Source organism: Geotrypetes seraphini, chromosome 6 (assembly GCF_902459505.1).
Source record: "Geotrypetes seraphini chromosome 6, aGeoSer1.1, whole genome shotgun sequence".
Classification (NCBI taxonomy): domain Eukaryota; kingdom Metazoa; phylum Chordata; class Amphibia; order Gymnophiona; family Dermophiidae; genus Geotrypetes; species Geotrypetes seraphini.
This window is the reverse complement of record NC_047089.1, coordinates 53,907,144-53,920,637: the sequence shown is the minus strand read 5'-3', so window position 1 is coordinate 53,920,637 and position 13,494 is coordinate 53,907,144. Positions and strand designations below refer to the sequence as shown.

At 42.7% G+C, this 13,494-nt stretch overlaps 1 protein-coding gene across 1 annotated transcript in view; it reads right to left on the bottom strand.

Annotated features, from left to right (window-relative positions):
* The window catches only part of NBEA (neurobeachin), an 812,633-nt gene that overhangs the window by 50,633 nt on the left and 748,506 nt on the right, over positions 1-13,494 (bottom strand). The window contains 1 exon segment of the mRNA XM_033948014.1: positions 6,675-6,764. Within this exon segment, the coding sequence (XP_033803905.1) occupies positions 6,675-6,764 (90 nt within the window).

Below are 13,494 nucleotides of genomic sequence, written 5' to 3'. Positions count from 1 at the left end.
TGGGGTGCTCCGGCGTCCGTTCCCCCCTCCCCCCCCCGATATCTGGTTCTTCCTCTCTGGCCTCCCCGCACCATTAAGAGTACTGAAGCAGCCTGCAGCAAGATCGCGATGTCAGCGATCTTGCGCTGCTTCATGCTGTCCTCCGCCGCGGTTCTGCCCCCTCCACTGACGTCAGAGGAGGGGGGCGGGTCCGCGGTGGAGGACAGCACAAGCAGCTCAAGATCGCTGACATCGCGATCTTGCTGCAGGCTGCTTCTACTCTAAATGGTGCGGGGAGGCCAGAGGGGAAGAAATGGACATCTGGATGGGGGGTGGGAGGGGGGCGAGCGGTCCTTCGGGTTGGGGCGGGCAGGCAGGCCTTCAGGGGGAGATGCAGGCCTTAAAGGGGGGGGACAGGCTTTAAGGGGGGAGACAGGCTTTCAGGGGGGGGACAGGCAGGCAGGCCTTCAAGGGGGGGACAGGCAGGCAGGCCTTTAAGGGGGGGACAGGGGGGTGGGACAGGCCTTCAAGGGGGGACAGGCCTTCGGAGGGGGGACAGGCATTCTGGGGGGGTGCAGCCCTTAAAGGGGGGGACATGCCTTCATGGGGGGAGACAGGCTTTCGGGGGGGGGACAGGCAGGCAGGCCTTCAAGGCCCCCCCTTAAAGGCCTGCCTGCCTGTCCCCCACAGGCAGGCAGGCCTTTATGGGGGGAGGACAGGCTTACAAGGGGGTGGGACAGGCCTTCAAGGGGGGGAACAGGCTTTCAAGGGGGTGCAGACTTTCGGGGGGTGCAGGCCTTCAAGGGGGGGACAGGCCTTTGGGGGGGGGACCCTGGTGTAGAAGTACAAAGAGGGAAGGGGGTGTTTAAAGAGATGTGCAAATGCCAGACTTTGGGGGGGAAGAAATAATGGGTCTGAAAATAGAGGAGAGGGAGAGAAATGATGGACCATGGGATTTAGGGAGGGAAGGAACAGAAAGGGAGAGAAATTGGACACAAGGGATGGTTTGGAGGAGGGATAGAGATACTGGATAGGAGGGTAATTGGGAAAAGAAAGGGAGAGATGGTGGGCCCTGGGGTGGTGGGGAAGGAGGGAGAGATGCCGGATGAAAGGGTAGTTAAGAAAAGGTGGATCTGTGGAGGGAGATGAAAAAAAGGAAAGATACCAGACTTCCTGGGGAGGGAAGGGAAATGGAAAGGGAGGACAGAGATGGCAGATGGATGGTTAGCATGCAGAAAGAAGGAGACCCTGGCAAGCAAGTTATCAGAAGACAACCAGAGCCTGGGACCAACAAGATTTGAAAAATAACCAGACAACAAAAGGTAGAAAAATTAATTTTATTTTCTGTTTTGTGATTACAATATGTCAGATTTGAAATGTGTATCCTGCCAGAGCTGGTGTTAGACCGCAAACGTGAGCTAGGATTTAACAGAAAGAGGAAAAGTCCTTTTTGTTTCTTTATTTTATTTACACCACAGCGCCAGTGTGCTTAGGAGAAGCCAAAGGGGGTGAAAAAGCTATAAAACCCACCAGGATTTTTGAAAAAAATCACCCAACTGGGCAGGAAAATCGAATCGAAAAACTAATTAAATAGGCTGAATCAAAATTTTTCTTCCTGAATCGGGCAGTTTGCGCTACTGTCTCAGACTTTAGGACCTGGGATTGGGGAGAGATGGCATCCTCAGTACTTTATAGTGCAAGTGAAATGAGGATTTGGTCAGACTTTTGAAGGGTCTGCAGAAGAAAAATATTGTATAGGCCGGGGACATGAGACAGCAGGAAATGGGAACTTTTCTTCCTTCTATTTTTGTGAATGGAAAGTCTGAGGATGTCAGAGAGTTCAGTTAAAATATGTGCTTTATAAAAAAATATAATAATGTGTTTTATAAAGTTTATAAGCATTGCTGGCCTACCCAGTGAGGTGTTCCTAGTGGTGGTGGTGGTGGCAGTGTGTCAATGTGTTGAGAGGAAGAGGTGGTCTGGGAAATTCTCCTGAGCAAACTCCGGGCCCATTTCCACCCCCCAGTTAGTCCACTCCACTCAACTGGTTCACACACTGAGTGGGTCTTTGGGTATTGTGCCTAGGTAGTTGTTTAGGGATCTCTTCCAGTGGTTTGTCAGTATCTCTTTGTAGTCCAAGGAAGGAAACTTTGTTAACCTTAGCATTGACCTTTTGTAACAGTGCTGCTTGTGTGGCATTAGGCTATCTAGTGATCGAAAGAAAAAAACAGACCTTTGCACATTTTTGCTCTATAGGTGGGTGTATGAGGAGATTCACATTTCCTGCACAGCTAAGTCCGTGTGAAGTTTCCTTGTGTTGTATTTGACATCTAGCAAGGTCTCTGTTTGGAAGGAAATATCTAAGCTTAAAAATGAAGTGGCCAGAAGTTATGGTAAAAGCAGATAGCTTAGCTGGTTTTAAGAAAGATTTCCTGGAGGAAAAGTCCATAGTCTGTTATTAAGACATGGGGAAGTGTCTGCTTGCCCTGGCTTGGTAGCATGGAATGTTGCTACTCTTTGGGTTTTGACCAGGTACTAGTGACCTGGATTGGCTACCATGAGAATGGGCTACTGGGCATGATGGACCATTGGTCTGACCCAGTTAGGCTATTCTTATGTTATGTTCTCATCTGTAGGGGCCTTTGGTTTCACTTCTTATTTTAATGTATTTTTTTTTCTGGGAACTTATCAGTGTTTTTTATAATGGGAACAAAAATGGAAGAGAATTAATGTGTGTGGAATGGGGGGGGGGGGGTTAACTAATTTCTTCAGCTAAATAATTAAATCCACCTCAACCAGACATAGGAGAACTCGCACACCATTCACACACCCTCCAACCAAAACCGTCACTCCAACCAAAACCGTCAAAAGAAAAAAAACTGTTCAACAACCTCCTAACACTCGACCCCCAACTCTACAACCTATTGACCTCGACCACAGACTACAAAACCTTCAAAAAAGAAATAAAAACCCTTCTATTCAAAAAACACATAAAACCGAACTAACATAATCAGAATTGTCCATACGTACTTCTGATGTCATGACAATTCAGACATAATTTATGTTATGTTATGTTTGGAATAATGGTTACATATATGAGGTTCAATAAAAGAATATTTTCACTCCCTGTTTCTATTCTGACCATTTATACCGTTTCATGGTTATTACAAAAAACATTTTTTACATGGAGGGTGGGTGGGGGGGGGGTGTCAAAAAATGATGGGCCCCAGGTGCCACATACCCTAGGTAAGCCACTGCATCCAGAGCTTCCAATAATTAGAAGTGGTTGTTTTTACTAAAGATGAACTATACAGTTGCTTACCTTGTAAACAATTACTGTCCATGGATCAGTGTTTTCTAACCTTTTATCCAAAAGAACCCGTCAGTGGCATAGCCAGACAGCCACCAGTCGGCTCCATAAAATACACTCTCCATATGAGCTGAACAAATTCTGGGGAAAAGCCATAGATCGAGGCTGACATTGGCTCCTTGCAAAACTAGGACAAGGTCTGTGAGAGGTCTCTGGACTTGGTATGCTTGTGTTTCGCATTTCTGCAAGAAACAAGCACTGGGCAAAATTTCTTGCCCATTTCCTGGACCCAACCTAGCTCCCCAGATCTGGAGAACCCTGAGGAGGCAAAGCCTGAAGCATCCGCCCTCTCCTCTCGTGTGCTGTGGCATGTGGTACATGGATGCTCTACTGCTGGTAATCCGGCACAATCCATACATGAATTCAATCTACATTGATGGAGGAGTCCAACCTTAACGATTTTCAATGAAACTGCAGGAGGGATGCCCACTCCCACTTGCCACGAAGGTCCCCCATGCCAATCGCCCCCCTACCAATCATCCTCTACCCCCCTCCGAAAAAAAGTTAGGAGGGATGCCCACTCCCTCCTGTCAAGCTAATCAGGGCCTTAGGCTCCTCCCCCTTGTATCTGGGTACAGAGGAAGGAGCCTAAGGAAGTCCCAAGGGGAGGGGCTCGAGGTATCTGAGCCAATCAGGAGCTTAGGCCCTCCCTGTGCATCACATAATGCACCGGGAGGGGAAGGCCCAGCATTGTAGACTTTGTATCCTCGAAGAAGGAGGAACTGAGCACCCCTCCTGTTCTCAACTTAAAATGCAAAGGGGGAGGGCTGGGGGGTTTGAGGGAGGGCCTCCGGTGACAGGAGGGAGTGGGCATTCCTCCTACCTTTTTTTCAGGGGGCAGAATGGAGTGAGCATCCATCCTGCCTGCCATTTGTTTTGGATTTCTGGGAAAAGTGGCTCAGGGGGCTGCATTTGTTAGGGGGTCATCAGGGAGGGCCATCATCAGTGGTGGGGGACTTTTTTCTTTTTTTATGGGACAGATATTTTGTGTGTGTAATACATGCAAAATATCTGTGCCATTGGAAAAAAAACAAACAAACCCCAAACAAACCAGGCAGACCTTTTGGTAACAGAGTTATTGATAGGTCTAGCCCAGTCAGTTTTTATGATCACTATAACCCCATTTGGAATGGCTATTTTGCATGGGGTTTTTGCTAATTTGCATGGCTGGATCAAAAAATGGGTGATTGAGGGGAAAAACACACGTTTTGTGCATCGGATCGGTAACAGCGATCGTTGCTAAAGCTGTGAAAACAGGTTTAGCAATGATCGCTGACTTTAGTGCATCTAGCTCAGGGATCTCAAAGCCCCTCCTTGAGGGCCGCAATCCAGTCGGATTTTCAGGATTTCCCCAATGAATATGCATTGAACGCAGTACATGCAAATAGATCTCATGCATATTCATTGGGGAAATCCTGAAAACCCGACTGGATTGCGGCCCTCAAAGAGGGACTTTGAGACCCCTAATCTAGCACATAGTCTGTTTCAGCTTAGGAAGATATTCAATGGCACTATCTGGTTAAGTGTTGTGGAATATGTGGAGGAGTGGCCTAGTGGTTAGAGCTGAGGTTCTGGGTTTGATCCAAGCACCACTCCTTGTGACCATGGGCAAATCTCCTAACCCTCAATTGTGAGCCTAGTAGGATAGACAGAGAAAGTACTTACAGTGCCTGATAGAAAAAACTGTACACCACTTTTAACTTCTCCAAGATAGGGCAATATATCAAATGCCAATAAATATAAACATCTCCAGAGAGCCCTACACAGACAATTTAACTGGGCAGAAACCTCTCCTGCCTGCTAAATCACTTTGAATATTTACCCCTATGTGTATATATGTATTTATATGATTATTGTAATTAAAAAATATTATTTTTCCCCCAAGATAAAAACAATGTATAAAATGCAGTGAAGCCTGCCAGTAAGATCATTAAGAGATACATCCTTGTTCTCTATAGATGGATGACTTTATAGATTTCAAGTACAGTATGTGTACAGAATTCTATATTATTAGCTAATGAACTGATAGTTTCAAATATTAGAAAAAGATTGTCTAAAACACATGATTCATTATATATGTTAATCTTATTACAACCCACTCATTATATTTTCATCTTGCCTGGTTTACATTTATTTTACTTCATTTCAGTGAGCCTGGAAAATCTTTCACATCCCCAGTTCAGCTAAGTGGCACACATGGCTCCAGGCTCAAGTTAGGAAAGGGTGAGAAAATAATTAGCCTTTGTTTTGTTTCCTGTTTGCAGAGTAGGATAGAGGTTTAATTCTATCACATGATATGCAATACCTTTTGTTTGACTAGAAAATAGAAAAGTAGTAAGAAATGTTAACATTTGTGTCATCAAGATAATAGTTATTCTATTTCATACATTACATTTTATTTATTTATTGAAGACTTAATATAAGAAATGTTAACATTTGTGTCATCAAGATAATAGTTATTCTATTTCATACATTACATTTTATTTATTTATTGAAGACTTAATATACCACTTTTAGCTGTTGAAGCAGGACAAAGCAGTGTACAATTTTAAAACAAAATTCATAAGGAAAGGAAATACAAAAATTCAACAGGAAAGCAACCATTAACACTGCAAACCACATTAAAAATATTAGATAGCAGATGTAAAAACAAGTCAGTAAAGAAACAGGTGAGTGGTTCAGACCAGCAGAACCTGATTCTCAGCTGGGGTATGCCTGCTGAAATAGCCAAGTTTTAACTGCAGCATTGAAGCTTGGGAGGGAAGGTTCTCCACAAATTAATAAAGGCAAGGAGTTCCAGATTGCGGGGTAGAGAATGACATGGGGACAAACTTTGTCCCCGCCCCGTGAGCTCGGCCCTTGTCCCCACCCACCCCTGCAAATTGTCTGATCCCATCCACACAAGCCTCAAATAGTTATGATTTTATATTGAAATTATTTTATTAATATATAAAACGAAACAGTATTCTGTACAATTGTCATTTTATAAATCACAAATAATACAGACCAAGAATCAACAAAACCTGTCTCCCCTCTCATCCCCCTCACAAATATCTCCTCTATTGAGAAAACTGAACAAGTCAAATTACTACAGAATGCTACATAGAAAAATCAAGCTAACAGAATACTTCAATCACACATGGCAGGAATAGTGTTAGAGGAGTGCAACTAGAGCAACTGCCTCCTGGTCAGAGAGAGCCCTAAGCCAGCTGGAAGCTAAAGAAGCATGGCCTGGACTTTGCGGCCCCCAGCTCTGCCTAACACCAACTCTGGCAGGATACATATTTCAAATCTTTAGTTTTAAAGAAAATACTTTATGTCTCACCAGATGCATGGCAGAGCTCCGAGGAGGATGGGGCTCAATAAGCAATTGAGATGGTGTCTGTCCAAAACTCTGTATCTGTGTTTCCATGGTCTGTAGGAATGGAAAGTATTGTCACAGTCAGTATGTATCAGAGACATAGGTTAACACAGTATTAGACAAAGTAAGCATAATCCAAGTCAGCCATAAGAAAAATACATGCATACGCACGCACACAAACACAAAAAAAACACAGAAAATTCAACAGCCATTCTTTTCCAGGTTTTAAAATTATTAAAGTGATAGCATTTTGTAGACAAGCTTTGCCCCTCTTTTCAAGCATTCTTCAGTTCAGCAATAATATTTTTAGTAAGTGGGGTTACATGTAAAAATATTAACCTGTGTTAACATGCAGATAAGGACTTGGTATTTATTCAGCAATAAATACAACATATTGTATATACCTCTCTTTCTACTAACTATTAGCATATACACACACACTCAGTACTGAATCCAGATATTCAATGCTGAGCTGTTTCCGGTGACCAGCATTGAATATCCAGTTTATTTTTGACTGCTATAAACTTAGCCAGCTAGGTTGATAATCAGCGCTGGCTGGCTAAGTCTATACAGGCCAAAGATAGACCAGCTATTTAAGTGGCCCAATTTTGCTACTAAACTTAATCAAGTTGGGCGCGGGCATGGTTTCACCCAGAAGTGGCCTTGGACAAACTTAAGCAACTCTAGGCCTCTCCCTAGGGCTGCAAAAGATGCCTGAAATGAAGGCCAGCAAAATGCTGGCCTACATTTGAAAAGCTAAAACTAGACGCAGCTGGCCGGACCCCCTCCCACAAAGTCCCCCCATGGATGCCCACTCACTCCTGCCAGAACCTCTGAACCCTCCTTGCAAAGTCCCCCAATAGAAGGGATGTCCACTCCCTATTGCTGGAACCTCCACCGTTACCCCCCCCAAAATCTCCTGGCATGAGGGATACCCACTCCCTCCTGCCGTGACACCTCCGGAACTTACAAACCCCCCCAAGCTGGTGACACCCCCTTCCAGACTGTCCCGACACTCCTCCCAAGTCTGCACCTCAAAGCCCCCCCAATCCCTATACCTTTGTAGGTGAAAGTCTGGCTGGATGGATGCTTACTCCCTTCAGCTGGCAGGCCCGCATCTTCAAAAGTGAGCCTTCCCTTTAGGGCCTAAGGCTCTGATTGGCTCAGATGCCTAAGGCCCCTCCTCCCATAAGAGGAACCTTAGATACCTGGGCCAATTAGGGCCTTAGGCCTCCTTTCCAGTGCATCCTGGGATGCAATGGGCATGACTTCACGTGGAGTGGGAGGGGGGGGAGTGTTCCAGCAGGAGGGAGTAGGCATCCCTCCTGCCAGGGAACTTCACATGGGGGGTTCATGGAGTTCCCCTGCCACAGTTGCTAAGCTGATTGCGGCAGGGTATTTTCCCCTTGATCAGCTGAGCCAGCAGGACTCTTCAGGCTCAGCTAATTGAGGATTCCCTTGCCGTGATAAGTTTGGCTGGCCATGTCTGGTTTTAAAGAGCGATTCTGTAACCGTGGCTGTGACATGGATGCCGGTTAGAGAATCGGGCGGAGGGTGGGGGTAGGCAGGGTTAGGCGTCTGTCCATTAGGGCAGACGCGATTCTGTATAGGATACCACTGTGCGATTCTCATCCGCTTCTTAGGCGGCTGTTGAGACCAGCCGTTGAGTCCTATACAGAATCTGCACCACAAAGTACTTTGTGTGTCTAAGTGTTTTGAAAATGAGCCCCCATATCATTTAATTATAATATGTAAATGTTTCTAATTCTTGTTTATATTAAACTTTAATACCAAATAACCTCCACAAGTATTATTTTCTTGTTTGAAAGTACAGTTATAAGGTAATTATATAGGGAAAAATAATCTCAATGGACTTGATTCATTCAAATTCAAGATTTATGAAAAGTTCTGTGATAAATTTGCTGATAGTATTTGCTTAAAAAAACAACACACATGTACACACATATACCTCCCCCCCAAAAAAAAAAACAAAACCCAAATACCTTGGAGGCACAGCATATCTCAACACAACCAAATGAATCCAATCTACATTAGTTTTTAGACCAACCCTACAGTTTTATTATTATTATGGCTTCTTTTCTTAGGTCTTTATTTTCCAGCTACTTAGGGGTACTTTCAGGGCATAAAAATTCTCTGTTTACCATATGTACTATTGTTGAATACCTTTTCTGGTGGAATTAAAATGCATGTCAATGTCACTTAAGAAGCATCAGTGCAAAAGAGGCAAAAAGTAACCCCCCCCCCAAAAAAAACCAACAACCCCCAAACAAAAAACCCAACAACAACCCTAACTGGAGTGGTAGGAGAGTACTAAGGGGCACTGGCGTTTCTCTTATGTTAATCCAATAACCCCCCTCCACATTTCCCCCTACCCTTCCATTTCCTAAATAGTTGTCTTTCCAACTCCCTTTTCTGACCCAACTCTCTCAGGCTCTCGCTATGAGAATCACTTCCTGCATTCTGAACCCTATCCTCTCTGCGTGGTTGAAATTGCCTGCACATGGTCTTCTTCCACTTGCCTTCTGTTTTGCTTTTTTTAAAAAAATATCTTTATTCATTATAAAGCTAACAATAAGTGCAACATATTATACAGACATTTTATACTTTAAACAGCCTCTCAGAAGGATATGTCCTAACTTAATGGAAAAAAAAGCAATCTGGCCAATTTTCAAACAGGCCAACAGCGATCTTTCACAGCCTAATAATTATAGACCAGTTTCCAACCTATGCTTCATCTCTAAACTGACAGAAAGGATAGTCTTCAACCAACTCACTTCATTTACTGATCAAATACTCACCCTATACCTAAGACAATCTGGCTTCCGAACAGGCTACAGTACTGAGACCATTATCATCTCACTCTTAAGTGAGGTCCATTCCATTTTTGAATCCAGTAAGGTAGCTCTCTTACCCCCTCTTTTACTAATGTGCACTAACCAATTTAGGGTGAGCTAAACGCTAACACGTCCATAGACTAACATGCACACGTTAGCAATTAGCGAGCACTAAATCAGTTTGCGTACGTTAATCGGTTACCACACCTTAGTAAAAGAGGGTGTTAGTATTTTTAGACCTCAATGCTACTTTCAATATGGTTAACAACGAATTACTGCTAAACCACCTGTCAGAAATAGGTCTATCTGGTAAAGTCCACTCCTGGTTCCATTCTTTCTTATATAATAGTTCCTTCAGTGTTAAAATGAATAACTCATTTTCAGCATTGATTACTCTTTTATGTGAGGTTCTTCATAGGGTTACCAGATTTTCTCTTAAAAAAAATAGGACACCTGACCCCACTCTGCCCCCAGCCCCGTCTCTACACAAACCACGTGTCCCCTTCCACAAGCTCAGGGCTGTATCTGGATGTTGTCTGCACATACGCAGATGTCCTGTCATGATCATAATTTAACACCTTCTACACTTATGTTGATGATATTCTTCTTGACTACCCCATCTATCATTCTTCCCCAGACTTCTTCAAACTCAAAATCAATGTCCTGCTGTTTTGAAAAAACAAAAGCTAGTTTTAAACCCTGAAAAGACAACAGCCTGCTGACTGGTTGCTCTATTCTCCCAACCAGTTCTCCAGTCCTCTTTGATTCATCAGTAAAGGTGGTAGACTTTTTCAGATATCTAAGGGTCCATCTTGACAGGGCTCTTACTTTTTATCAAATTAATCCCAAATGTATCAAATGTATCCCAAATTATCAAATGAAGTTTCTTAGCTCTTTGTCGATTAAGATCACTGAAGAATATTCTCGATCACTCAGTCCAGCATGCTCTTCTTCACGCTCTTGTAATAACCCACATCAACTACTGCAATATCATCCACTAAGGTCTCATGCAAACTGAACTGAAACATCTCTATACTCTGTAAAACACAGTGGCTACACTTATCTGTAATGCAGGCCTATGCCACCACTGCATTCCCCTTCTAAAGCAGCTTCACTGGCTACCACTCACCTTTTGTTTTCAGTTTAAGATTCTCCACTCAGCCCATAAACCCCTTCCTATCTCTCCAATTTGATTCTTCCTTACATACCCTCTAGAGCTCTTCGCTCCCTGGATGCCAATCATATAGTCCTTCCTCCACTTTCAAAGGCCTACTATGAAGCCACAAGACACTTGGAGGTACATAATTGAAATGAGAATATATCTAAAAACCCTCCTATATTGGCACTTGGATGATCAAAAAGACAGGCTGTCCAAGTGCCGATAATTGAAATGGGTTTTAGATGTATCTAAAAGTAGCTTAGGCCTTTTCACTGCCACTGTATTCCCAGAGTGAATAGGGGCATTTTTGAAGGAGTGGTTAGGGTAGGAGGTAGGCGGGATGTGGGCCAACCTAGACTTAGTCGTACTGAAGTGATAATCGAAAGTTTAATGAGATTGCCTAGACTTAGGGGATCTAAAAACAGGTCTAAGTGCCCAGAAGGTATCCAAAGTGACCAGATAACCACCCCAGAGAAAAAGTACAGACACCCACACACTCCCCCAGTGATCACTGCCCCCCCCCTCCCCGCCATAAGATTTGGAATAAAAAAGTACATACCTGCCTCCAGAACATCAGCACCTGGCATAGGAAAGCCTAGTAGAGCTGCACAGAGGTAGCTTAAGTAGTGAACCATAGAGAGGAGGACATAGGTCCATAAGCTACTCTAACCACTACATTCATGGTGAAATATATGCACCTACCAAAACCCCCTTAAACCCTACTGTACTGCCATATAGCTGGCACCTGCAGCCATAAAGCAATTGTGGTGGTAGACAGGTGGGTATAGTAGGTTTTGGGGGGCTAACCATGACCTATAAGGGAGTTGTGGTGAGATATTTATGTGGTACACTTTTTGTAAAGTTCACAGCAGTGTCCTGTAACGTGCCCCACTACTCTGTTGCCATGTCTGGATGGCCAGTCCATCACTTTGCTGACCCCTCCTATGCCCAAAAGGTCTTTTTCTAGGCATTTTGGGCTTGGACGGTGGGGGTATAAAGAAAGATGACTTTGCTGCAGTCTTTGTGGTATCTTAGGGTTTTGTGTGTGTGTATGGATGGGGGATGTCAGATGGGGGCCCTTCTGCTGAGGAAAGGAAAGGGGTCTCAGATGTTCTTATTTTATGTGCAGACCTCTTAAAAAAAAAGCTCCCAGGAGAAAAATAATGCACATGAAAGCTGAACTCAGACTGTGTTATTCATTTACTTTGAGAGTAAATAACATGCAGTATTGAGTCACTGCATGTTAGTGATACCCAAGGTAAATTAAGCTGCACTTCCACTCAAGTGCATTTTGAATATTGGGCCCAAACTGCATGATACTCAGCTGGTGGATGGCAGCACTTTGATTGCCCACCGCTGGCATTAAACCCAGATATTCAATGCTGGGCCATTTTCACATTGCCAATTAAGGCAATATTTAAACTTAACTGGCTTTGGCTTAGTGGGCACAGATTGGCCTGCTTTTTATGCAGCCTTATTTGTCCACTAAGCCTGGCTGCTTAAATTCAGAATATCAGGACTTAAGCGGTCATGCCCCCAACATGGCTGGCTTACTTTTCAACAGTAACCATTTTCAGCAGCAATAACCTGTTAAATGCACCTAAAAATACCTGGTTAGCTGTTGAGAAACGAGTTAACTGGTTGGTGGCTGTTCCTGGCCAATTAACTTGCGCTTATATTAACCAGATAATCTCTTTCTCAGGAAGATAATTACCGCATGGACTCACATATTTACTAATGGTGAAAATATCAACCACTTAAAATGTTTTCTTTTCAAAATCCAGATGAACCTGTCTCTAAAAAAAAATGTGTGGATTATAATGTAAACAAGTGGTAAATACAAACCCAAACAACAACTATGACTCAATATAATTGTTGTTTACATATTAAAATAAAATACAGACTTTGTATGAGAATTATTCTGTCATGTTTCTTTTTACAGAAGGCTGTCATAGTAAAGTTCATTATGAATTACTACTTCACAACTGCAAAATGAGTTAAGCTGTCATAATTTTCTCAGCCAGAGATTCAGGGCTGTCAAAGAGTGTCAATTTATAATCTGACACAGAAGAAAATTATCTGTTATTCTGACCTCTAATTTCTTGACATTTTAATGCCATAATTGCTGTGCTTAGTGCTGCAACCATGATTTCACCTGTCAAGTAGGAATGAATCAATACCCTCCAGCTATTATTCACATTTTAACATTTATTTCATAGCACACATTTCATTCATTAGCTACCAATGACATTCTAAAAAAATAAAATAAAATAAAAATGCTACAGTTGATGATAAAAATATTTTATTTCTATTTATGGTTATTATTTTGATTTTGTACTTTAATACTGGGCATCTATCTAATAGATAAAGGAATCTATAACAGTTGAGAATCAAGATGAACAGAGTGCACTTCTAATCTTTAAAAACGTTACCAAAAGATAAAAATAGTATTTTCAACTGGATATTGAATTTTAAGGTGTTAATAATTAAGGCTTTATTTCTTATAGCTCTTTCTGATTGAGCTCCAGGTTAATTTTGTAATATACACCAGTCTGATATTGATTATGAATTTTCAGTGAAAAACAAAGAACTAAATAAGGAGCATATTATCCCTTAGGACTTGTTCATTTCCATTATCTGCATTTGTCCTGCCTTAAAAATTAGAAAAACAAAACCTCTGCAGACTGTCAATGTATAAATTATTTCTTGTTTTACATACAACAGATGGTAGATATTGGGGGAATGAAAGATTGTGTGTATAGTTTCGACA